This window comes from Cyrtonyx montezumae, unplaced genomic scaffold (assembly GCF_038088225.1).
Source record: "Cyrtonyx montezumae isolate F1298 unplaced genomic scaffold, pur_monq_1.0 scaffold_22, whole genome shotgun sequence".
Lineage (NCBI taxonomy): Eukaryota > Metazoa > Chordata > Aves > Galliformes > Odontophoridae > Cyrtonyx > Cyrtonyx montezumae.
The window spans coordinates 4124097-4150850 of NW_027071959.1; the positions used below are offsets into that span (position 1 = coordinate 4124097).

The window sequence follows — 26754 nt, forward strand, 5'->3', positions numbered from 1 at the left end:
GAGGACAGTTTGGGTGGATGTGATTGAGTGCTGTCTGGGGTGCATTGGTCTCTAAACAATCTCTGCCTTGGATTCTGGCCAAAGCAACGATCAGAGAAAGGCTGCAGCTGGACAAGGAACCCAGAGGTTATTGAATCACTCCTGCCAACTCCGAGCAATGCGTTAAACCATTTCCTCTCTGGTGCTCCCCAGAGTCGGGTTTACCTACGATGGTCTTCGGGCTGTGTAGTTTCTTCTTCCAAGCTGTCAAGAAGCAGTGCTGCTGGTTGGGAGCTCGGTGCAGTGGTACCTCTCCTTCCCCAGGCTCCAAGCCGATGCCTGGCTTTCATCTGGGGTCGTGCTTCAGGCTGAGGTTTCTTTACAGGAGGCAGTCCCAGTGGTGAAGTGCCAGGCTCAGCCTGAGCTTGTTTGAGGATTTGAAGGGGAGAGCACCACCTGCTGATACGTCACTGAGGCTTTTCTCTCCATTTCCTCCACAGTAGCTCCAACCTGCTCCCAACTGCGGGTCTCATGTACCTGTGAAGCATCCCAAAGGTACTCTGCTTCAACGGTTGGGATGTGCACGTCTTCTGTGCATGCACAGAGACTCAGAGGGGTGAAAGAGTTCCTGACAGGTGACGTTGCCAGGGAGGAAAACATCTCCTTGATGTAGCATAAAGGCAAAGATGGGACATAGGATGTCCTGTGATCCTATTATGCTCAAGGAGGCATTTTCCTCCAACAGCCCTTTCGCTCATATCAGGTTGTCCACCTTCCAAAGCCCTCTACAGGTACCTGATCCTTTGTGTGTGTGTGTGTACAGACTGCGAGCTAGTGCCCAGGTTGCACCTCCAGCTGCTCATCCTGTGCTGCAGAAGTCATGCTCAATGATGAGGAAACACCTCCAACAGCTTGTGTAGGTGAAGACTGGGAAATAGACTTCTTGGATGAAAAGTGCAAAGAATTTCAATGGGATGGCAGCTTTTGTTGCTGTTTGCTGTATATTTACTAGAAGAAAAAGAAGCCCTGGCTCTAGAGCAGATCTGTCACAGAATTATCTGTTGGTTTCCCCACACTGATGCTCAACAGAGTAAGAGGTTGAAATCACTCCTTGTAGAGCAGCTAAGACATGGGCTGTCACATCACGTGTTGGAAATAGTCTGTACGAATAGCAGAATGTGTGGCTCCACTCCATAAGATGATTATTCTCTGCTTGAAAACCCATTGGCCTCTGCCTGGCCCCTGGAGAGTAACTGGGGTAGCAGGAGCTTGCTGGTAGAACAAGGATCTGTTCCAGAGTCTGAATGGAATAGGCAGGTTCCTAAAGGGGACACCGTTAATAGGTTAAGGGATGTACTGCATGGAGAGCTAACATGAGTGGTAAACTAGAGTTGTGGGTGTGAGCAGCTACTGCTCAGCCTTGAAGTGGGACTCTCAAATGAGGTCCTCCCTTCCTAGCATCTTTGAACAGGGCTGGCCCATCTCTTTCCTCATTCCTAGGTGACTATTTCTCAGCCCCCAGGTTGCTCTGCTGTAAAACTCCATCCCACATGCCAGGTGCTGATCGTGTGCTGAGCCATACTCTGCTATTTGCTGAGCATTTGCCCTCGTGCTCTTCCCTTTGCCCTGTGCTGCATTGGCTAATGAGGTTATTGTGCAGCCGAAGAGAGGCATCCGCTTGTGTTTGTGCCTGCCTGCAGCTCTGAGCAGAGATGCTCCTGACAGTGCCAGATGGCGAGCAGGGAAAGGGACTGCAGCTCTGCCCCCTCTCAGAAAAACAGCCTGGTGGGAGCAGGCCTTCCTCAGCACTGAGTTTTTGGGGTCTATAGGGGAGATGGGGCACTGTGGGGCAGGCAGAGCATGCCAGGCTGCAGCACCAAGTCTGGGCTTTGTTGTGCCTCCAATCCTATGGTAATAAGCCTTACATAAACCTAGCCAGGAGCATAGCATTAATATTTAAAAAATGACATTTAAGGTATTGAATGTATGCTGCGTTCTCCAGAAGAATATGTGTGTGTGCATGCATGCGTGTGCACACTTGGGGCTTTGTTTTGCTTTTATATTGGATTGCTGTGTGTATGTATTTTACTCAGGGTATTTGTACTATAATAAGAAGGGGGAAGGAGCAGGAAAATATTGCTCTGTTTATATTTGCTTCTGTTAGCAGTGGAGCTGCATGGTTTAAATTCACCCCCTCTGAAGCACTCTGATTTCCTGCCTTCCAACCCCACCTCGAGTCCCCAAGGGAGGATTGTTGAGCCTCTTCTCCAGCCCTCCCCTGGAATCTGGCTCTGGTAACATGGCACGCTCTATACCCAGCATGCAAACAAGCTGGTATGCTGAAGTTCAAAGGGATAACTTTGGAAAATGTCAGAGGAGCTGCTCTGCACTGTCGTTCTTTTGCTCTGATCATGAAAAGGAGCTCTGAGTTCTGTAATTCACAGGCTGGGGGCAAGGGAGGGACACAGCAATGTCTCTGTATGTGTCTGTCCCTCCTGGGCTTCTTAGATACTCTTCTTGGTTCCTTTCACCTTTGGAGACACTGATGCAGAGCTGAACCTGAAATGCTACTGCTCACTCAAGATTTTTATAAATCTCAGGTGTAGTGCATCTCCTCTCTTTCCTCCCTGAGTTTTTATGTGGTTAGGTTTTGTGATAGGAGTGCTTTTATGTCACTTCTCCCTTGTTTTCCCCTGTCTCTCCCAGCCCTGAAACAGTCAGTGGCAATGCCCTTTCCTGTCTCTTGATATAGGCCTCCAGGGACAGCTCCTGCCCATCCATCTCCTGTGTGCCACACCAGCAGCAAGCTAGGGACAGGCTGGAAAAGCACTGGGTCTGAATCTGCCCTTTGATATAAGTGGACATTATGCATTTTTAATAGACATAATGCTCAGTGAAACCCTTAGTACTAGCTGAATTGGCACAAAATTCCCAGGCAAATAGTCTTTGGAGCTGATGTTTCCCCAGGTACCTTGCAGAAAATGAGCCCAAGGACACAAAAACGCCACGTTCTCTGATTTCAGGAGCTGGCTCATTTTGCAGAGGATGTGGCTGAGCAGAAGGCACGTGGTGGTGTGGTCCCTCTCTCCAGTGAGGGATTCTGGACGTCCATTCCAGAGCTGTTTCTCATTCATTCACAGAGCAGGTGTAATGTGAGAGGAGATGCTGTTGCACGGTACCTTCCTTTAAAGCACTGCCCTCCATCTGTAGCACTGACCTGCAGCTGGCCAGCTGACATCCTGTGCCCTGGCAGCCCTTTTGTTACCCCAAAATGAAAAGCTTGGTGAAAGTGATGGAAACAACTGGTGAAAATCTTTGAGGTTGTTCCACAATATGGAACTCTATCCTCTGAGTACTGATGCTTTTTGCAGAAACTTGAAGGCATTTTTGTTCTCTGCCCTTCCCTTTTGATAAAGTGCAAGCAAATCTCTCTATACCTACATGTTACCATGGCACTGTAACCTTGCCAGATGGGGAAGAGGGAACAGCAAGGCAGCAGCTGCAGCTGTTGGTCTGTGCTCATCTGCTATGGGACTGGTAACCTAGGAGGTGATGGTGGAGTGTGGTGGGGGCTGGAAGCAGGTATGCAGGCAGCAGTGGCAGGGCAGTAAGAGGTAATTCACCCCCAACCTCAGGGCTGCTTGTTGGCTTGTGATAAGCTTCCAACCTGTGAGCATGGCATTGAGGCATATGTACTGTGATGTTCAACCATCTCAGAGAAATCTGTTGCTGAGCATGAGTCAGCCCTGCCTGGGTTAACTGTTAAAGGGCAGTATCAAGAGATAAGATCTTATTCTGAGCCCTTCAAGCCCTTCCTTCTCCAAGTGGCCCCAGTGGAGGGTGGCAGTGCCCCTAAGATCCTGCTGCACTGTCACAGGTCACAGAAGTGTTCTGTCTTCCTACTGGGCTTGGTGCAGTTGTCCTCACGTTAGGGGGTGTGGAAAGACATGGTGCTAAATAAAAGAGGAGTTGCATGACATCTAAAGAGCATGGCCCACTGGTTCAGAACCCAGGTGGACTCAGCCTGGGTGCCATCAGTCTGTGCTACAAGGAATGGAGGGTGCTGCATGAAACAGAGCAGATCTCAGCTTGCCTTCCAGAGAGAGCCTTGCTTTCCACCTAGCATAAGGTCACTTCTCTGTCTCAGAATGGTGCTGAGCCTCCTCACCAGCAAGACCTGTCCCTTGCACCCATCCCTTCCAGCCTCGTGCTTCTCTTTCACTGCTGAGCTGGGGGAGCATCTCCCCTCGCCTGTGGCTACGAACTCGCTGGGTGATGCCGTGGAGTGAGGAGAGCAGCAACCAATTCCTTAAGGGGCCATCTCAGAGCCTTCCTTGGCTTTTCCTCCCGTCGCAGGGAGAATTGCCCCTGCCTAAGTGGAATAAATTGGTACAGACCATTAGCAGCGCAAGTCCTCCTCCGGCAGGGGGGAGGGAGGGGGCTGTCGGCACTGCTCTGGATACAAAGCAGTCAGCCACGCTCTGGCTCCTTCCTCCCGCATCCCGTTGGCCTCCTCCTCCCTGTTTGCACACTCCCTCCCGTGCTCGCTCCCTCTCATTCTTTCCTTCCCTTACCGCCACGCTGCAGAGAGGCAGAGCTGGGGAGCTGATGGTCCACGGAGGAGGAAGGAGCTCTCCCCTGCTATTTCTTTGAGAGTGAAACGGAGAGGCAGAGATGCGATGAAGGAGTGTTTTGGCTGCTGCCTGGATTAAGAAAGAGCACATTCAAAAATTTATATATATCTATCCGGATCCAACAAACAAGGAAAAAGGGAGGAGAGGAGGAGGTTGCTGCTGGGGGGAGCCCACTCCAGTGGGTGAACAGCTGCTTTGAATCGTGCCTCTGTTCCCGGGGATTAAAGCATGAATGGGAGCAGCCTCCCAGCCACGATGGAGGGAGAAGGCGGTTCAGGCTGTGGGAATAAGGTAACTCTTGCCTCTCGCAGACATTGCATGGCTGAGCTGAGCAGGACAGAGATCCTTTATGCACAGGGCTGGGTGTGTGTATGCATGCATGCAGCAGGCAGGGAGTGGGAGGAAGCGAGGAAGACTCCAAGCAATTTTTCTATCTCTTTTGGTGTATTTAAAGGATGGAGAAAGGGTCTCGGGGGCTGCAGTGCTGGAGATCGCTGTGCCTCCCTTTCCCAGGATGGGTGCCTTAGGATGTCAGGCTGCCTTGCCTGGGGAAGGCTGCTTGGGGAAAAAATGCCCGTGTCTCGCCTCCAGGAGCACTGTCCTCCCAGCCCTGCCCTCCCAGCCCTGCACCTGCTCTGGGGCTCCCCTCGTGGGCTTGTGTGTGGCTCTCTGGGATCTGCGTGGGGACTTCAATGGCCCCGTGCCCCCCAGAGCCCACCCATGCACCTCGCAGAGTGATGGGAGTGAGGTGAGAGGCGATCGGAGAGTTGCTTTTCTCTTCCCTGGGTCACTCTCTTCCTTCTCTTTGCAACAGAGAGAGAAGGGATTTAGGAGGAGGGGGGACTGAAATCCCTTTCATTCGTGCCAGTGGTGATGAGAGCCAACTTTGAGGCTGCTTAAAGGGAAGAGCTTTCCAAGTGCTATCTTTTGAAGGAAGAGGAGATGGCTGTGCAATGCTTTGCCAGCTGAGGAGTGATCTCTGTGTCATGTTATGTTGTGGGAGTGGACTGGGATGAAAAATAGTGATTAAGGGCAGGAAGTCCATAGCGATCAATGAAGCTGTCCACAAATGACACTTTCCCTTTCCCTGCTGAACTTCTCTCTGACACAATTCCTGGATCTGTGACCCTGGAAGTCCTCATTTCTCTCAGCCAGACCAGAAAGCAGAATTTTGAATCCTGCTGGGAGGTGGCTTAGCCCAGACGTTGTTTGGGAAAGCACAGAGGAGGTCCTGATGTCTCCAGCTGCAGAGCCCATACCCACTTCATTTCAGCCCTCACACACCTTTGGGGGCTTCTAGAGGGGCATTCTGCTTGGCATGGGGTTAGGAGGAATTTGCTTTGATTACTTTGCTAGCAGTGTGTCATAGATCATGTGCACGCAGTGCAGAAACTCGCAACCCCCTGTGAGCCATCAACTGACTTAAGAGCTTGTATACACCTGTAAGGAGCTCATGGCCTGATGTTTGCTAAGGACTCAGAGGCCGTGCAGTCTGTTCATAGGTCTTGTGTGCTTGTCTGACATGTGTCCCTGAACACCTGCAGTGAGGTGACACCAACTTGTGAAAACAGCTGTGTGTGTGCATGCTCACTTCTACAGAAGATGGGTTGTGGAAATGAGTGGAGCTTCCAGCCATCCTTCTGTTTTGTAATTCCTGCTCATGTGAGGATGTTCTCCTGGGCCACTGAGGTGCATCTTGCTGCCTTGTTTCTGTCATTAGTTCTTCCCCATATGCACATCTCTGACGGGAATGAACTGACCAAGATTTGGCTTGAGATGATGGTTGGGATTGCTTCATGCCATTCCTGTTCTTTAAGATGGCAAAATGAGAGGGCATCCAAAGGAAAGGTCTCCCTCTACATGTATGTGTTGGCATAGTGGAAAAACTTTCACGGGTGTTAACTGGCATCTCGATGTTTTCTGACCCATCAAGGTGGCTCAAAGTGGAGGCTGAATGCTGCCCTGCTAAGGGGGAACAGTGCCCCAAGCCTGGGGGAGGACTGTCACCTTGGATGTGTCACAGGCCCAGCGTGATGCTGCTGGGGTCTGTGATTCTGTTCTCCTGTGGCTTTGTGCCCATCAGGGCAGTGTTGCATCCCCAGCCAGCTCCAGCAGTGTTGGGATTTTCTCTCTCCTCCCCTGACCTGCAGTGTTGCTCTGTGTCTTTCTGGGTTTTGCTCTGCAGTTGTACGCTCTTTGAGGAGAGAAGAGCTGTAAGTGCCTCTGGTGTGCAGGGCTGTGTCAGATCAGCATGCCCCCAACACTGCTGGTTCCTGACAAATGATTCTTCTAACAGGGAGATCTGGCCTGAGCTGACCGAGAAACCTTCCAGCTGCAAAGTGTGAGTGCACGCCCCACTTGTGCAAAGCTGGCTGCTCAGCATCACAATAATGCTTTCTGAAGGGGAAGCAGCATGTCTGCCCTTTGAATTTTTTCCAGCAGCAGAAGTCTTGGGAAGTGAAAAAAACCTGTCTTTAAAGGGACATTAGGGCGAATGTTGCAGTTCTTTTTCTAGTGTTTTGTGCAGACTTGCCCTTTGCAGTCCCTTTGCTCTCTTGCCCTTGTTTCACTGCTGTCAGCTCGAGAAAGTTGTGCAAAAGCATTTCATTCTTCTTCCCACAAAATCTAGTGGGCACATGTGAATCCACAGGAAGAAAGGATGTGGTGCCAGGCTGTTTTGCATCACTCTGCATTGTGTCTTGCAGGAATGAGCAGCATGAGAGGCTGCCTGGGTTTCGGATCTGCTTTACATCCCCAACTCCTGAGGATGCAGCAGACTTGGGTCAGCATCCTTCTTGGCCCTCTGCCATATCTTTCTCATGGGTCCTCGTTCTCTGTACTGTGTTATCCTTTGTTTTACTTAAGAGGGGGTCCTGAACTAGGAAGCTCCCAGTGATTCGTTTCTCTGGTGGAAAGAAGTAGCCCTTGCCAGATGCAAGGCCTGAAGAGTGAGGATGGATTCTCCCTCTTCCTCCTGCCAACCCCAACTGCTTGTGTTGGCAAGCTGATTTCAGGACTGGATTCACCTTCCCGAAGCTAATAAGGGCCTTGCTGAGTGAAGATCACAAGGTGTGGCTCATAATTAATCTTAATATCCTGATTAGACACGTGGACCACCCCCAAGTACTCTAAGTAACACAGCATATTACTCACTATTGAACATATCCTCCTACATTTTCTAATGGGAACTCCACACCTCCAGGGAACTGAAGGGCTGAGAGATGGGAGAACTGAAGGCAAACAGTTCCCTGTGCTGGGGGGCAGAGCCCAGCTGTGCACTGCTGTGGCTCTGTCCCACAGCAGTAGGCCTGCTAAACCGTGTCCTTCTGTCTGTGATATCTTATTTGTGCAAGTGGAATTTGCACGTTCTCACGGGCTTATGAAAATGACTGAAGTGCAGCGTTATGTATGCAGCTTTGCACACCTGTGTTTTCCATCCTGCCTTTGTATAGAGGTGTGTGTGCTCCCCCCGAGATGCACACACCCTGCGTGGCTCTGCCTCAGCACCACAGAACCTTTAAGCAATTTGCCAGCTGCAGTGGTACTCAGCAACCCCTCCGGATGATCCATGGGGAGCACAGTGTGATATTCTTGGCAGTGACAGCAGAATAAATAGGAAATGCTCAAGATCCCCTTCCTGCTGGATCAGATGAGAGAGGAGCTAAGCTTCCGTGCAAGGCTTCCTGAGCTGCTTGCAGTGTTCTGTAACAGCAGGTGATGTGTCAGCACTCAAAGGGTGCGTGGATGCCTTGGTCACTGCTGACCTAGCTCCAGCCTGTATGCTGCCTGCAGTACTATTTATTGTCAGCTCCTGAGATGTGGTTTGCTGCTCCTTGGTACTGTGTGCATCTAAAGCACGGTGTGTAAGTATGCAGAGGAAATGGTCGTTGGTGGCAGGGGAGCTGGATGCTGATGAGGAAAGGTGACTGCGATCGTGCTGAGTCTCCTGGCAGAGAGATGGGAGTCCAGGGAAGAAATTCTGCCAATTATAATGGAGCAATCTTTAGAAGTGCACTGACACCTCTGAGGAAGTGATTTACAGCTTTGCATCGTGACTGAGAATTCTCTCCATCCAGCTCTGGGCTGTTGCAGAAAAGCGTGTGTGCACTGTGGAGCTCACTGAAGACAGATGCCCACTGGTCCCTGAGCTCCTTCTGCATCGTCTCCTGGAGACTGGTTGTCCTCTCTGAAGCAACAACAGCTGGTGCACAGCTCTTACAGTGAGGGAGCTCAGACTCTCTCCTTCCATTCCTTGTGTAGTCTGGGCCAGTGAGTTGGGTTGTCAGAAGAAATTGCTCTTCTGCACTGTTTGCTGTCTGGGAACCCTGTCAGAGCCCAGTAGATTGGGAACTGAGAGCTGTGGAGCAGGGAGCAGTGACTGCAGAAAGGTGGGAATCCCTTTGCTTACTGATGTCTGCTTGCATAGATTCAGCTGTAAAGAGACATGGGCAGTGGGAATTCGTCTGGAGCTGCGTGTCTACAGCTACAGCTGAGTGTCTCTCCTGTGCCATGAGCAGTGTGTGAATGGGGACAGAACCCCAGTTTCACCAGTGCTGCAGCTTGCTGTGGCCAAGGAGAGTGAGACATGCTTCGCTTTGTGACAGCAGACAGACGTGTCTTAGCTGCTTTCCTAAATGCCCCAGTACGGTCTTCTCTGTATTTGGCACCTGGAGGACAAGGAAGATTAATTCAGAAGAAAGACCTCTGCTCTGCCTGTTCCCTCCTTCTTCCCCCAACCAGCTTCCATTCAGCTGGAATGAAACCAAAAGCAAAAGGATGGATGCTGAGGCTCTGCTTTGGATTTCATGAATGGATGAATGTAGAGAGGCAAGTGGGGATTTTGAAGGGATTTGGAAGCCTGCTCCAGGATTTGTCTGGCAAGCAGAGCACTTATAATACTTCCAGCATTACGATAACATAATGTCAGCATGCTTCAGGTCCCCACTCCTGTTCTTGATGAATTGAAAGCCCAACTCCTATCACCACCAGGAGGAGAAGGACCCCACTTCTGACAGGTTGTAGTTTTAAATAGCCTTACTCTCGTCTCCCATTGGTGTTTCAAAACAGGAGCTGAGATGCTCCTGTGTGCTGCTGTGGATGAGTGGGTCTGGCTGCAGGTGTGTATGGGAGAGGAGCAGAGCTGCACAAGTGGTGCTGCCCTGGAGCAGAGGAGCACAAAGTGGGAGAGGAGTAGGTGCTGGGGCCAACTCCCATTTCCCCTGGACTGCTCCATAAATACCAGCAAGGTGCTGAGGTGTTCTGGCTGTACTCCTTGTTTTGTTTTTCCATCTGCTTAGCAGCTTCTAAAGCTAAAGTAGAAATATATACTAATACATTTTCTTAACACGGGTGGCCCTGCAAGGGTCAGAGTAGGGTGATCTGTGATTATGCCATCTGAATTCCATAGACTGTGGCATGGAGGGTAAATCTGGAGCTGTGCTGAGATACTGTTGGCCCTACAGCGCTTCTGGGTCGTGCTCTGCCATCCTTCCATCCCTGCAGGGATGCAGCTGCAAGCCCAAGAGAAAGGTTGGAGTTTGTGGAGTGTATAGGAGGTGAGCAATGCTGTGCCGTGTCATTAACGAGGAACATTAACCAGATGATGAGGGAGCGGCCTGACAGGGCCGTTAACTCCTGTCCCTCCCTGTAACAAAGCTGTAAAACCCTCCGGAGGCATCAAGGTAGTTGAGGAGGACTGAGATGCTCCCTGCTGAGCCCAGGCTGAGAAAAGAACAGCGTTGCAGGAGGGGTTTTGCTAGGGGATGGATGTGGTACCTGGAATCCATTTTGGCACATGAATAAGCTGATACCTTCTGAATCACAGATGTACCTGTTGGTTGCTGAGAGGAAGATAGAGGAGGGTGGGCCAGGTCTCTGAAGGAGGCAGGAGGGTACATGGGATCAGCTGCAGTCCTGCAGGGTCCTGCTGGATCCCTGGGAGCTGTGGGTTTTTTGGGAGGCGGTTGCTGTGCTCAGGTTAGCAGGATGCTTTGAGATTCTCCTTCATGCAGTGGTACTGAGAGCAGCCTCTTCCTTGAGAGACAGCTTTCACCTTTCTAGTGGCATGTTTTCCTTCTAATTTTGGACACAGAAGTGAAATCTGGCACAGGCCTGCTATCCTTGAAAGGCTGCCAGCCAGTTTATGGCACTCTCTGCCTGCGTGCTCCCCACAGCCTCAGAGAGACACAAGAATTGCTCACTCTTCCCATCCTCAGCTCTTGCTGTAGCTGCAGGGCCTGCAAAAGCCTGACTTTGGCCATGTGACGCAGGCTTGTAGGGACATCCAAAGGTTTATTTGGATAGGCTCTGATCCACTTGTATGAATGGCAGCTGGTTATGGAGATTAGAGCTACAGAAATCACTACTAATGAATAATTTTCCCACTGTCTTCCTTATAATAGTGATGTGTCCACAAGGCATGACTCTAACACAATCTTCAGTGAGTATGCAGCTCCTGAAATGCCCTTCTGCTAGGATTTGTAAGTACTTGTTTCTCTCCATCAGTTGCTTCTTCATTCCAGGCATGATATTTACCAAGAAGGAGTTGCAAGAGCGAAAATTCTGAAAAGATTGGGTGGGATACGAGTTGCATGGCAGGTGTTGAGAGCTGTGATGCTGTAAGGTATGAGTTGCTTTTGCTCTGAAATTCTCCTGGTGCAGGCAGGAGTGCTGAGGATAGGGCCTGGCAGACAGAGCTGGGATGAAAGTGCTCCGGGCTGAATCCCAGCAGCAGGGTGGTCCTGTTTAGATCCCAGAAGTATCGATTCTCTCTCTTCTTTCTTCTGGGACTCAAGGCAAAACCGCAATAAAAAGCACCTTCCTATAAATAAAGCACAAAGGACTGCGGGAGGGGAGCTGCCAATGAATACCTTTTGTGGAGGAGGAACTGGGCACGGCACAGTGAGAATACCGGGGTTATTGTCACTGTCATCTTGTGAAGAGGTGCTTGGTAGGAGCATATAGCACACCATGCACCTTCTGCTGAGCACTTGTGGGGCTTTGTGCTGGCAGGACCTGTGCAGATGGGGTGAGCAGGGGACCCGAACTGTCTCCCAACTACTGCCCTGTTCCCCGTTTGGGACATTTGACAGCTGCAAGACTGGTGGTGGCAAAGGATTTTTTACAGTCTTCTGAAGCTCTCACCCCATGCATGCACCTCCTTTCTTCCTTCAATTTATCTTTTAATAATGCTGCCAACATTGTTTCTCATCTCTGTCTCGTGCACTCTGTGCTCTGCCTGGCAGTCCCTTTTGTCAAGATGCCTGGGTGAGACCGTACTTCTCTGGCTGCTGAAATTAATAACTTATCCAGCAGCCTGCATCATCCCTGCTACAGAGCAGCCATGGATGATGCAGCAGTCTGGGGTGCGAGCCCTTGTTCTGTGGGGGAAAGGGGTCGTGGTGGAGGTGGTGTTCCCATTCAGGCTGGGATTGGCCCAAGCACTGGCCATGTGCAGTGCTGATCCCTTCTGCATGGAGACAACACTGATTTCTCTATCTCAACCACCATTACTGCTCTGGCTCATTTTCAACCGAGCCAAAGACTTGAGTAAGTTTGCCTCATTCTTGAAGATTAGTCATCTATAGCAATGACATTTGCAAGACTGACAGTTCCAATCAAATGTCAAGGGCTGCACTTGTGGTTAAAGATATTTGTTTAATTTAAAAGAGAAAAAAAAAAGTAAAATCAGTGTGACTAATTAAGTGTTGCACATTGAGATACAGCGTAGGAAAGCACAGATGTGGTCTGAGTTGCTTGAGGAAGCTTCCAGGGTGGCATGGACTGGGGTGGGCAGGCTTGGAGAAGGCATCATATAGGTCTGTGTTGTGCTTGCCAGTACTCTTCTGCCTCTGCTCTGCCCTTGGACAGAGCATGGCCTGCCCCTCTGTCCCTGCCATGAGCAGGGTGACGATTGTAATAATAACAAGGTAATTTGCCTAGTTGATTTGCATGCAACATAATTACCACATGATTACAATATTCTTAGAGCAGCCATTACAAAACCCTCTGGTTTCTCAGCTCCTCAAGGGCTTATCTCACTCCTCACCTTGCACGTGCAGCTCTGCAAGGGAGTCTGTCTGTCCATCTCTATCTGCAGCTCTCTGTATGTCAGGTTACATCCGTGTGCTTTTAGCCACTTGCATATTTGAGCTCCTTGATGTCAGTCACTCTGCAGTTCGTGGGGAGTATTGTCCTGGCTATTCTGGGGGCAGATCAGTGCCTGGCTGAGCAGGTCAGCTTTGAACAAGGGACGGAGATGCTCTTAGACAGGATAGGGACTGGCAAGTGGTGCTGAGGAGCTGAGCAGCAGCAGAGGTACTAGTGTGGATTGGTCTTCACATGGGGTCTGCTTCTTCACTCTGCTTTGACTTGGGCTGAGAAACCGTCGGCTTAATTCTGTCCCAGCTTTTATTTGACTTCTGCATTTCCCATTCAAATGGAGAAGATCCGAGCTGCATTTGGCCTTTGAGTGATTCCTAAAACTAGGACAGATGACCTTCCCTGGGCGCACACACCAACCCGTCAGATCGGTGAGAGCTGCACTTTGCCAGCACCTCCGGCATCAGAGTTTGTGCTGTTTCCCTATTTAGCCTGTGTGCTACTTGAGCCTTGCCATTCCTGTCCAAAAGTAGGCAGCTATTTTCATCTCACCCCTAGAGCAAGCTGCGGTGCAGGTGAGCCAAAATCACTCAGCCACAGGAAAGCCAGAGTCAGAACTGGGCTTGGATTGGAAGCTGGACAAACTGTGGATTTAGCCTTCGCCTTCTGCACTCAGAGTCAAACTGAGAGCCAAATCCTACCTCCTTGGGCAGTGTTGGAATGGTTATGGGTTGATGGGATTGACACACAGATTTGTTTTTCTGGTAGACACAAATCCTTTCCTTCTAAATGCCTCTCAGCTGGCAGACCTGCCACGTTATCCTGACAGCTCCAAGCATGCAGGTTCCCAGTCAGGCAAAGCTTCAGTGCTTGCTCTGGAGAGAGGAGATGGGGGGGAGGGAGGAGAAGGCATCGTGGAAGAAGCCCTGTTTGCTTGCTTTGGGCTGGCACTGTGGGGTGAGGAGACCCTCTCAGATCTCAACAGTGACCAGAAATCGAAGGGAGGTACTTTTAAAATGACCTTCCTGCTTCCAAGGAAAAAACACTGTGTAGGTTTGTGGCTGCCCAAATGGGCTGCAGAACGGCAAGCAGAGATTGATTGCGTTGCAAGCTGCTGAATTATAGTTGGGCATTTGCTTTATCATCCCAGGTCCCCCACCCCACCCCCTTTCCCTGCTGTAGCCTGAAAGAATCGATGTTAATCCCTCAGTCCCATTAGTGACTTTTGCAGAGGTCACAGGCTGGCAGTCTCTCTGTGCACTGTTTAACCCCCCCAGCACTGAGCAGAGCTTAGGATTTGAGGCTCATCTCTTTAAAGAAGCCATCTAATGGGGATGGAAGCTGGGCATTTTCTCTGATTTCTACAATTTTGGGCTGACTCCTAAGCAGAGAGCTGCATCTTTGCAGAATCTTGAAGCCACAAGGAGTGAGAAACTGCAGGAAACATCAGTGAAAGGCCCTGTACCTTCAAGCACTGCTGCTGGGATAGAAATGTATTTCTGCAGCGTTGGGGCAGGCTTTGGTGCTGCAGGGTTTGTCACTCAGCTATGGAGGATTCTGGAGCAGGGTGCAGCAGCCTGGAAGCACTGGGCCTTTGTTGCAGCGAGCAGGCGGTGTGCTAGAAGGCAGGAATTTACATGCTGATGTATAGCACAGAAACTCTTCGGTTTGAATTACCTGCATGGCTGCTCTTAGTGCCTCTAAAACGCAAAGCAACCGATGCCAGGCTCCTGCAGCCCCATGTGAGCAGCACACGTTGGAAGTGACTCTGTGGGATGGGAGCGCGGATGCACACGTGGACAAAGTGTCTGTAAGATATTCAGTGTTTGCTACTGAGAAAAGAAGAAAAATAATGGAAATGAAAGCCTTTCTTAATGCATTTCGGAGTGTGTGGTGGTGCCTTGATGCACTTGGAGAGGGCCAGCATGCTCCCCAGCTTCGCAAGGCTGCCTTTTTTCAATCAGGTTATTAATAACTCCTTTACAATACATCAGATTATTTTTTTTTGGGGGGGAGATGGGTAGAAGAGCTCACTAATTAAAAAAAAAGTGTTGGCAGCCTTGAAGCCAGGTCCCAGGTGTGGACTCTGTGACACTGATGCTGATGGAGGGCTCCATTGTGTCCCCCCAGCTGAGAAGCCAGGTGTCAAAGTGGCATGGGGGGTGAGCAGGGCCATGTCCAGGGCTGGAATTGAGATCTTACTGCAGGGCCAGCTGGGAGCTACTGTTAAGGCTTGTGGCTCTTGTAACTCTTCACGTTTGATGGCCATATTTGATGCAGGCAGCTTCCAGCATATCCCAGCCACTCTGCACAACCAGAATCCCACATCCTGAATTTCAGAAGTATGGAAAGCTCTCAGCCACTGGCAACAAAGAAGTGAAGGGGATGCTAGTGAGGTGAACCTCACTCGTTATTCTGACAGCTGCTCTGGTCACTTCATCACCCTGTTGTGTTGAGTATATCTAACTTGTTAGATTTCTTCGGGCAGAGAGACAAAGGCAAGCCCCCAGGGAGGATGGTGTTAGCCTGGCTTCTTCAGCTCGATGATTTCATGGTGCAGGTCCTGTGAAATCTGCCAGTTGGGAACAGGGAACCTGGCTGTCACAGCCCAACACCTCTGGTACGTCGCTATCAAACCCTTCGGACAAAGCGTATGCAAAGCCTCTTATGGAGCTGTGGAATTTAGACCAATCGTTTGGAAATTGGGTCACCCTTTGTTAATGTCTCTTCTGAAGAATCTGCGGAAGCCAGCGGTGTGCGAAATGTTCAGTGTCATGCAGACCATGGAGATGGGAATGGAGTCCAGAGATACGTCCGCTTCTGACAACACTGACGTGGCCTTGGCTGAGTGAAGGGCTATTTTGAGGCACTGCTGTGTCACCAGCTTGAGAAGACTTCATGGAGAAGGACAGGAGAGCTGATGCTGGAGCTCTTCTTCTCAGCACGCGTTCAGCGTTCACCCACGAGCAACCTCAGAAAAAGCAGAACGACTTTTCATGGGTGTCGTCAGCATTTCCCCAAGATAACAACTCCCAGTTGTCTTTCTATTTTGGAAGTGGGCTGTAAGTCAAACAGCTTTTCATCTTGATACAGAGAGGGATGCTTTTTAAAAACGGTGCGTGAGGCGATCAAGGAGGAGCGGCTGCTGGAAAAGCTTTCTAATCCAAGACTTGAGTCAACCCACGGCTTTCCAGGCTGGAGCAATCCCAATCCACCAGCACGTACCCTGGGAGCAGCCAGGGCAGACCTCCTGCTGGCTGGAGCCCGGCTGCTGAGGCTCCCAAGGACCCACTCTTCCTTCTGCCAAGCACATGAGATGTTTTTTGACAGTGCCTTGCTGAGAGCAAGCAGGTTGCAGAGCCTGCATTCAAGCAACCCTCTTGAAAAGCATTGCAATAAAGCGGTACCTGCCGCTGCAGTGCTGATTGCTTTCCTATACAGAAAAGGAAACACACTGAGGACAATGCATTAAACCTCTTACAGACCCAGCAGAAGGTCTGTTCTGCTGTTGGAAGCAGTGAGATGTGAGGATGTTTGCTGTCAACGTGAGAGCAGTGCCATCACCTGTCCTGCTCCCAGCCCTGCCCATCTCTGCCAAGGCAGAGCAGCCCTGAAGGAGGGGGGGGAGGGGGCAGGGGGTTATTCTGGAGAGGAGAAAGTTTCTGATGCTTGTTAAAATTTGGCTTAAGCTCTGAGACTCAAGGGTGCATGTGTTTTTGAAACTGGTGGGTGGTTCATTCTAATTCTGGATATGCAGTTTATTCACATACACAACTAATCCCTTTTCGAATCCTGTTAAGTTCTTGTTCTCCTCAGTATCCTGTGGCAATAAGTTACAGAAACTAATTGTGCTTGTGTTGAGCTCCCTTGATCCACTTTGCTCATGCTTGCTTTCAGTTTTAAGTGCTCTGAGAAGATCAGTTTGGGGCTTTTTATTGGTTGTATTTTTTGGGGGGGAGACAATCTGTGTTCTCAGACATGTTCATTGGACACTGGACAGTGTCACATTTGGGTTCCTGTGGCTGGATCTGGTTTTCCTCTTGCTGGCAGAGAGGGGAGCAGTGATCAGAAACATTTCTGGTGCGTTTTTGATCCCTTCCTTGGTTTGGAGCCGTGGCACTGCGTTGTTCAGCCCTCTTATCAGTTGCCTGAGGAACTGGGAAAAGCTGAGGGTGTAGTCAGCACCCCATATATTGAAGAATAAACAACTGTGTGCTCGTTTTTCAGTTGTGGTGATGTTCTGCTTAATAACTAAACAGCAATTAGCTTCGTAGTTTTGCTACTACACTTATAATAGCCCCCATTAAAGTTATGGGGTTTTTAGGCAGTTACAGCTTGCAGAGTAATTAACGAGCAAGAGGCTTTATTACTACCTTTATTTTCAGCCAGTGCTTTACAAGGGTTCTCCACCAAACAGCAGCACCTGGGCAGGACTCTGTGGGTCTGCCCCTGCTCCTGGGCTGGGTATGGGGACCCTGGGACAGTGCTGCTCCCCATGGACCTGGCAGTGGAGCTTGGTGCTCCTTTTTGCTCATAGGGAACATTTGTTTGGGTGGTTTGGAGTATTTGGTGTTGTTCCTTCTAGGCAATATTTTTACTTTGGTGACTGTATACACAAGCTCAGTGAAAACCCATTCTTCAGTCAAACATGTCCCGAATCACTTCTGTTCAATGGGGGAAACTGAGGAGCGATGATGTGGGGCTGAGAAGCCCCAAAGGAAGAGGGAAGGGAGAAGTGACGCCAAACCCAACTGCAGAGCACACCAGTGTTCCCTATGGCAAGTGTCAGAGCTGACGCCAATTAGCTGGGTTTAAAAAAAGGAACCTTCCACGTTTAATAAGCCAACACATTACTAACACATGGCTTTGGGATTTATTAAAGCTTTTTTATTAGATGAGTGCCCTTTTGATATCGCCATGCCTTGCCACCATTGCCCTCTGCCGGAGGATGAGGAGTCTCACCCAACACGTGGCACAGCCCTGTGCCTTTGTCAGATCCGTCTCTGGCAATTACAGGTTTCCAACCTGTGCAAAACACCTTTGTTTTAGGAACATTTGAACTCCAGGATTACTTACAGTTGAGCAGTGGTTTGCTTATTTTGCTTTGATTTTCAAATCTGAAAAATACTTTTGCTTCCTGTAGAGGTGAACAGAGCACGTTCGTTTTGAATAATACACGTTTAAATGTGTTTCCCCCTCCTCCTTTTCCTGGAGGAGATGGCAGAATCCTACCACAGACAACTGGAGACAAGCCAGGTTTTGTTCTGAGCCTTTCAATGGGAAAAGAAGAGTGGTATTAGGAGGGGGCTGGAGGGGAGCGTGGAAGAGGAGCATTGTTTTCCCCACTAACAGCAGCAAACATCCTTGGGCAGCGCTGGGAGCAAGAGGCTGCTGGGCTGCAGGGTGAGCCCTCTGCTTTCAGCTGCCAAGCCGTGACTTTTCTCAGCAGCAGCATGAAATCGGAGGCGACCATCTATATCCTCACTGGTGTTGTTTGGAGGAGAAAATGGATTTCACCTCTTGCAGCCTTAAGGTGTGATGGTGGGAGGGAGCGTGACGGTGTCACGCTGAGGCCCTGGCAGTGTTAGGGCCCCCTGGGAGAGTCCTGTGTCCTTCAGTCAGGTTTCCTGGGGTCATCAATAAAACATCACTATGTGAATTAACGTTGAGCACCTGGAGCACTGCTGATGCTGGGGTGCCAAAGTGTGGGTGGCAGCTGCAGGAGGGCACGTTCCCGTGGCAAAGCACCATCCCCAGGAGCCTGAGCAGGGCTGGGAGCAAAGCTGTGCTGGCAGCTGGAGCACCAAGTGACAGATGAGTGACCAGAGAGCTGCTAAATGCTCTGTAGCAAATTAAAAGGAGCTGTTGCTGCAGAGACTGATGTACAAATGGTTGAAGCCTGCTGGTTTTCCTCTGTTGGAGGCACAGAAATCAGAGCAGTGCCCCAGTCCAAAGGTGTCCATTTTTCATGGCACAAAGCCCAGAGTCAGGCTGTCCTATGGGAAGATGTAGATAATTTGGGACTGGATTAGCAGGGGACAGGGGAAGGTGAAAGCACTGGCTCTGGGGGAATCTGCCCTTGACAAACAGGGCATTTGGTGCATGCCAGCCCATGCAGGTACCTCTTTTACAGGCTCACAGTCCCACACCTGCCTGCTATGTTATCAGCAGAGGTGCTGCAAGGTGTTGGGGTTTTTCAGAGCTGCCCTACTGGTGTGCTCAGAGGGCATTTCTGGCTTTAGCAGGGAAATTAGAGGATACCATTGCTCCATGCCTTCTGTTCAGGCACTGTCAGAGCAGTGGGATGAGGCCAGATGCTCTTTCCTGAGGCCACCATGTGCCTTGGCAGTGCAAGGCCAGCGGGGTCTCTCTTGCTTTAATATCTGGTCAGGGATGGAGCAGAAGGCTGATGTTTGCTGGAACAATTCCTCCTCTTCCTCCCTGCTTTGTTTTGTCTGGATGAAGCTGATTTCTCCAGTTCTGTAAAAATTAAGGAATAATCCACGCTGCCATGAGATGCTTCCTGGAAAACCTGCAGGCTGTCCAGCTGCACAGCACTTATCCTGGGGCTCAGAAATGCTCCTTACCACTGGTTCCCAAACCAGCCTGTAGGAAGGCCTGTTCTCAGTAGAGGGGATGTGTTTGGTGGTGGGTTTGGGGTTTTGTTGTTGCTTCCTCTGAACACTCTTGCAGAATAGTGGCTGTTCTGTGACACACTCACTTGGCACTGTGGTCCTGGTGCAGGTTTTAGTGTGGGTATAGGTCTGTCCCCAGAGAGACCTCTGGAACTGGCTGGGGATTTTCAGTTGAATGTGTGGGCTTTGTATAGGTTATCATAAAGGAGTCCCTGAAACGTTTGTTGAAGATTTGCATTTGAAGGACAAAGGCTGATCTGTGTTTTCCTTACCTCCTGTTTTCCCTGGCAAATGAACACCTCTGTGATTAAAGTGCTTATCTGGAAGAGGCAGAATCCATCCAGGGACTTGAATATCACTTGCTTGCACTTTAAAGGGACAACCCATCCCTTTCTGGAGACATTTCACTTCAAGTCTTCCCTTGTGCTCAGTGCCAGAGACTTGACTGTGCAGCCCAGCGGCCAAAGCTCAGACAAGGGCAATTCAGATCAATCTGAACAGGGCTAGTCAGGGATTTGAGCCTGGATCTCTCCACCACTGCCCAATGCAACTGAGAAAAAGCAAGCTCCAAGGCTGTCAGGAAAAACATCCGCAAAGCAGCATCTGTATGCAACACGTCCATAACCTGGGCTTGAGGAGCTCCCCTGTGATTTAAGGAGGGAATCTGGTGGTTTCTAAGGCACTGCAGGGAAAGAGAAGAGCCGGGCAGCTTGTGGCTGTGAGGGTGGGAGACCTGAGCTTTTGTCCAGAGTGGAGACCTCCAGCCTTTGTCTGCAGTGCTCTTTGGGCTCTCCTGTGTCTGCAATGCAGCCCTGGAAGCAGCAGGCTAATCCATTCCCCCACCAGGGATCAGAGGAACTAAAGTGCTACTCATGTTTGCAAACTGTCCACTGTATGTATCCCTGCTAAGTGATGTACTTCTCTTGCCAAGATACTGGGATAAAATACAGCCTGCTTAAATCTTGTATGTGCTTGTATTGAATCAAACTAAGCTATTGTGGCAGTTTAATATACTCTACTTGCAACACCTCTGAGATGGAAGAAATGAACCTGAACAGGTCTTTGGAAGCCAGAGTTAAAACTGGCTGCACCAAAAGTGTCAGTGGGGTGGTCAGAACTGAGGGATTACAGAGACAAGCAATGTGCAGGATCACTGGTTTTGCTGGAGCCATATCCCCAAGGGCACAGGCACAGCCTTCCCTGTGGTTGCCCCACGGAGGGTGAGGGCTGGTGGTCACAGCACTTGCTGCTGCATCAGGCAAATGATGTACCTGGTGTGGCCTCTGCTTTCTCCCAGGGCCTGGGCTTAGCGAGCTGTGAGACAGCTGGCTTGGGAGTGAAGGGCCCTTCTGGGCATGGATCAGAGCTGGCACTGCACAACTGCTGCTCAGCTGACATGGTGGCCTTGCTTGGTGGGTAGATGCAAAGGAAAGCAGGGACCTGAGCACCCAGAAGGCATCCACCTCTCCTGGAGGGGTAGGACACAATTTCTGTCGCTCACTGCCCTGGTTTCATTTGCTTTCCTCAGGGAGGACTGGTGAGCTTTATGGAACAGCTCGCTGGTACTTTTCTCTGCCTGCTTACCTTTGCTTTGTGTTGCAGGTTTCCTGCCAGATGGGTCCCTGAGGTTCCTGCTGGAAGCCCCAACAGCATCCCCTAGAAGTGCTCTCCTGCTCCTGGTCCCAGCAGCTGAGACCCCTCCAAACCTGCTTCTGCAATGGGTGGGTTGTAAGCACTGGTAAGACCTACGAGTCGTGTCGCCTTCGCTGCTCTCTCCCTCTCTCGCGTTCTCTTTCTCTGTCCTTGTTCCTTCCTGCCCATTTATTTCTGTTCTCCATTTGCTCTGCTGTTCTGTCTCTGGGGTTTTCACTGTCAGGTAATGAGGAGCTGTGGGTCCAGTCAGTCTTGGAGATGCCGAAGAGACGAGACATCCTGGCTATCGTGCTGATAGTTCTGCCCTGGACACTACTAATCACCGTCTGGCACCAGAGCACCATTGCTCCACTGCTTGCAGTGCACAAGGGTGAGAGAAATCAAACCAGCCCATGCCAAGTTTGTGCATCACTCCCTCGTCCTCATCTCTCTCATTTCATTTCTCCACGGCAGCCATTCCCATCTCAGCTCCCGGCCCATGCTCATGCAGAAGCCTCCCCACTTCTGCTTCAGGAACAGCCCGGTACTTCCCAGGGGTGTTTGGAGACATCATCCTCTAAGCCATGGGACGTGCTCCCTATGCTTGGAGAGCTCTTGCCCACCTACATCCAGATTCAAAGGAACAGAGCACAGAAGGAAGATGCTTTTCTTTATTCCTTGATTATCTTTTTTTTTCATTTTGTTTTTGTTTTCTTTTTTTAAGGCAGAAGTCTCCATTCTTGGCTGTACCCTTCTGGGGAAGGAGAACAGCACATTTTCTGTCTCTAAGCCCTTGTTCTGGGAGATTCTCTGTCTTCATTTTAATGTTTATTCCCATCCTTGGCACCTTCTTATCCTTTCACTGAAGCTCAGAGTCTGTTCTGAATGGTTTTACCTTTTCCTGGAGTACTTGGACTGGCAACCACCCCCAAGGCTCAGCACAGCTCTTAAGGGAAAGGGGACGGATCCTCTCCGGAAGGTGGATGGCACTCCACAGGACGTGTGATCTCTGTTGGGTTCCAAAATGGGGTTTAGAAGAATATCCTGTCTGCACAGTGATTTGACTCAGTGCCCTTAAACACTGGGGCAAGTTGGCTGGTGAATGGCCACTGTCATTAAAGTCACAGCACAGTGACAGCCCTGCTGTGACCTGGCCCTGAACTTCGTGGTGCCTTCAGTAAGGTGCTTCCCCTGAGAGCGCTTCTATGAGCGCTCAGTGGAAAATGAGTGGTGATAGAGACCAACCTGAAGCTCTTGGGAGAAATTGTTACGTGCTTGTAATGCATTTCTGAGCTCCTTCGGTAGCAGGTGCTGGAAATGAGATGTGCATCTATATGCTAGTGTGGAGATGCAGTGGCAGTGGATAAATTTGCCAGGATTTACAGCTGAGGGTTTGATCTGGGGGTGTTTGCAAACTGTCTCGTATGTCTCCTTCAGGCTCCATCCTGGCTAACTACCTCGTGTCTGTGTCCAATGCAGTTTGCAGTTTTATTTTTGATTAGATTCTGGTGCTCTGCGCTTTCAGAGAGCTGTTATGCAATGCAGATGTGCTTTCCCTTATATAGAGCCTGATCCCCACATGTGCAGGAAACTTTATTCCCTCCCAACCCCAAACACACACCCTCCCTCCCTCAAAACCTCCAAGTACAAATCCCTCATTCAGTTCAGGTCTATATCAAAGGCTGTGCTGCCATACGAGTAATGTGCTACAAAAAACACGCAGGTAGTAGTACCCTGCTGGGGACGATCTGATGACTGCCTGTTCCTGTTCTCTCATCTGAAGTTCCTGGCAGCAGCTGGCTTTGCAAAATCTGGGGCTCTACAAATCAGGCGTCCACCAGAGAGCAGCTGGCATACCTCTGAGTGGCTGTGCCCCTTTATGTCTCTCAGTTCCTAACTGTGGATGCTGCTGTTCTCGCTGCTCTACTGTAGTGTGTAAGTTGCAGGGTGGAGAAGTGACAAATGCTTGTATATATATGTTTAGGGGCTTTATTTCTGCCCTCTGTCTCTAGATTGGGAGACTTGCCATTGCTTCCCCATGCCACATCCCAGGCCTGTCAGTAAGCAGCAGAGTGTGCAGTGTCCTGGCCAGCAGTGCTGCTGGGAACTTCAGGTGATAAAGGGACTCTGTGTGTTCCACAGCTCCAGCCCAGTTTGATTCCCCACCTCCCAGTCCCAGTGCAATGAGTCCTGCACCACTGAGCGTGGTGCCCAGAGCACTGGAGCCCTTTGGGAACGGCAGATTGTCAGTCCCTGCTCCTAATTTCATTATCTAGATCTAATTGCTCTACAACTCTTTCTCCTCTGGGCACTTTGTGAGGCTTATTCTGAGTGCTCGGCTGCACAGTTGTCCTGGCCTCTCAGGCCCTGTTGGGTGCTGGTTTTCTAACAGCAGGAGCTTCGTTTCTCATGGGTGTTTGTCCCTGTTTCCTATTAATTTGTGTACTTATTTATTCAAGCCTCCGTTTGCACTTGTTTCCTTCCCTCTTGGGCTGTGAGGGTGACCTCCTGCTATCAGCATGCAGCCTGCTGGCTCAGCCAGGGGGGATGGGGGGGGTGTCAGAGGACAGAGTCCATGCGGTTTTTCTTCTTGCTCAGATGATGGTGGTGACTCCCGGCGTGATCTCGCTGCAGGCTTGGACTCCAAGGAATACTGCTTGTCGGACCGGGACATTGTGGAGGTGGTGAGGACAGAATATGTTTATACTCGCCCACCCCCGTGGTCAGACACCCTTCCCACCATCCACGTCATTACACCCACCTACAGCCGGCCCGTGCAGAAGGCAGAGCTGACACGCCTGGCCAACACCCTCCTGCACGTGCCAAACCTGCACTGGATCCTGGTGGAGGACTCCCAGCGACGCACACCCCTCATCACCCGGCTGCTGCGGGACACGGGGCTCAACTACACCCACCTCAACGTGGAGACCCCTCGCAACTACAAGCTGCGGGGAGACATGCGGGACCCCCGCATCCCCCGGGGAACCATGCAGAGGAACCTTGCCCTGAGGTGGCTGAGAGAGACCTTTAACAAAAACAACAGTCAGCCTGGGATTGTTTACTTTGCTGATGATGATAACACCTACAGCCTGGAGCTCTTTGAGGAGGTAAGGCCCTGCTGGAGGACCACAGGCAGCTGAGAGCAGCACGTGGGCTGCAAAAAGTGCTGTGTGCCGAGCTGAGGCGGTGCTGTGAACGTCCTCTCCCATGCTCTGGATCAGTCCTTCGTGCAGTGGTCCCACTGCAGCTGTCCTGGAGTTTCCTGGGCAGCCTGATCTGCTGGTTGGTGACCCTGCTTGTGCCTGGGGGTTGGAACTAGATGGAACTGTAAGGTCTCCTCCATCCTAAGGCAATCTGTGTTCCTCTGATTCTGTGATTCCTCTGGGGCTTGGTGACGTGACTGCAATATGTGCATTTCCCACTGTCAAAAGCAGTGCAAATTAATGGGAACCCCAGCACAGCCTGTGGGACGTCATCAGGAGGCACATATCCATGCTCCAGTCACTTGGAGCTGTTGGCAGCATTGAAAGGGGTCTTGTTGGCCTTACTCACACACTCCCTGCTTCTGCAATTGGGGATTTTAGCTGTGCTGCTTCCCTGAGTGAGCCCTTGGTACCTCAAACCCAAGCCAAATCACTTCCATGACGAGGAGGAACAATCATCTCAAGGCAGGAGCTTTGCTGGTAGGATCCCAGCAAGAAGAACACTTAGATGGTAAAAATAAAACTATCGAGGGAGCTGAAGAAGAGCTGCCTTTGCCGTGGGGAGCTCTGTTAGGGTTGGAACATCATCTGCTGTCCTTTATGCCTGGCACAGGTGCTTAGGAAGGGATCCCTTGGCCATCCTTCCCCCACATCCCACCCGGGCAGAGGTTCCAGGCTGATCTGATGTTATCTGCCTTCTTCCCTGCCACTCCTATGTACTGCACTTAGCTGTCTGTTCATCCCTGTTTCCTCCTGTCTGAGGAGTCCCTGGGGTCTCTACTCCTTGCTTGCTGTTTGCATTTGTTTGCTCTCATCCCAGCATGTTCCGTGGTTAAACTCTGTAGCTGTCAAGAGCCCAACACCCACTCTGCACAGACTCCAGCTGGGGGAACAGCACTGTTGCAGAGCTGTGCCAGAGTGGTGCCAGCACAGAACTCACAGGATGTCTGATTCAGAGATGCTCTGTGCTCGTCTCTGGATCGCCACACTCGTGAGGAGCACGTGTTTGTCAGCACCTGCTTCAAATCCCAGAAACTTGGAGCCCTTCATACTGCCTAGAGAGGGCTTTGGAGGGAGATGTGTACCTCACCTCTTAGGAAGGACCTCCAGCATGGGACAAGAAAGTAGGATTGGCTCCTTCCCCAGTGGCTGTCAGTTCCCATACCAGGGATCTCCTAGTTATTCACTCCATACGTGCCCCTTTCTCTTCCCTGATGGCTCTCACTTCAGCTTGGATAGCCACAGGAATATACACGCTTTTAAAGCTGAAAGCAAACTCAGGCTGAATGTCTTTCTTCCACTTCCCTCCTTTGAGGCAGGCGCTGGCAGCATCTTCAGAGAGACTCAGAGCATTAATAAAGCAGAGAGGGTTCCTTCATTCACCCGTGTGCTTTGCTGAGAGAGCCTTCTCCTCTCTGATACAGAGCTGCAGTTAAGGTCACATGGAGCCAACTGAACGTGCTGTGAAATGCAGAAGACACACACTATTGTTCCCCGTGGACAGGCACTGCCGTTAGCATGTGTATAATGCAGAAGGGCAAGTGCCAGAGCTCTTCTGGTCTCGTTTGCAGTAATTAGCAGTGATGAGATTAGCTCTGGGAGATCCCTGATCTAAGAGCCTGGGCTGGGAGCAGAGCGCGAGGCTGAGGCTGCCAGAGCACAGGACCGGGAGCAGGGAGGGGGGCAGACGGGTGTTTGGATCATCTGTACTGGCAAGCACATGCACTGAAGTGTCCCCTGACAGCTCCCATCTATTTCTGGTGCCTCCACAGGGAACAGAGGCATCTAATGTCCCTCTGGGTAGCACAGCCAGCTGTAATGCCCTGTCCTGAGTGCTGGGAGCTGCTGTGGTGAGCACACCCTAATCACACTTTTAGCTTTACGGCGTCTCATAGCTTGAGACCACAGCTTTCAGAGGAGACACCTTTCTTCCAAGATACATTACTCCTGGATTCCTTGGATGTCTTGCTTCTCCCCGGCTGTCCTGCCTTCCCCACTCATCCATGCAGAGGACCGATGTCCTACAGCTCTAAGGCCTTTCGACCCAAAAAACCCCAAACTCTTAAACCTCAGTGATGACCATTACTGGCAGCTTTGTGCTGGGCTCACGCTTAGTCCCGTGGCCATGAGCTCCTTCCCAAAACGCTGTGCTCCTGCAGCCCCAGGACGCTCATTCTCATACAGGTGAGCCCATCCTTCATCACACACCCACCGTGCCCTTCTCTCTCCTTTGCCTCCAGATGCGCAGCACCAGAAAGGTGTCGGTGTGGCCAGTAGCCTTCGTCGGTGGTTTGCGCTACGAGTCCCCCAAAGTGAACTCTGCAGGGAAGGTCTACGGCTGGAAAACTGTGTTTGACCCTCATCGCCCCTTTGCTATAGACATGGCAGGGTTTGCTGTGAACCTCAGACTGATCCTCCAACGATCTCAGGCGTACTTCAAACTGCGAGGAGTGAAGGGAGGCTACCAGGAGAGCAGCCTGCTGCGGGAGCTCGTCACCCTGAACGACCTAGAGCCAAAAGCTGCCAACTGCACTAAGGTATGGTGTATTCCCCATACGTGGAATGTGAGGA

At 50.7% G+C, this 26754-nt stretch overlaps 1 protein-coding gene across 2 annotated transcripts in view; it reads left to right on the forward strand.

The window, feature by feature from the left end:
• The first annotated feature begins 4605 nt into the window (after nucleotides 1-4605).
• B3GAT1 (beta-1,3-glucuronyltransferase 1) overlaps nucleotides 4606-26754 on the forward strand; it is a 29595-nt gene continuing 7446 nt past the window's right edge. The window contains exons 1-5 of one of the 2 annotated variants that reach the window (XM_065738515.1): nucleotides 4606-4904; nucleotides 20951-21086; nucleotides 21225-21371; nucleotides 23579-24087; nucleotides 26424-26720. In XM_065738515.1, the coding sequence (XP_065594587.1) occupies nucleotides 21260-21371; nucleotides 23579-24087; nucleotides 26424-26720 (918 nt within the window). In that variant the 5' untranslated portion in view covers nucleotides 4606-4904; nucleotides 20951-21086; nucleotides 21225-21259. Of the gene's footprint in view, nucleotides 4905-20950; nucleotides 21087-21211; nucleotides 21372-23578; nucleotides 24088-26423; nucleotides 26721-26754 lie in introns of those variants that run through there. The other variant, XM_065738516.1, reaches the window with a different exon arrangement.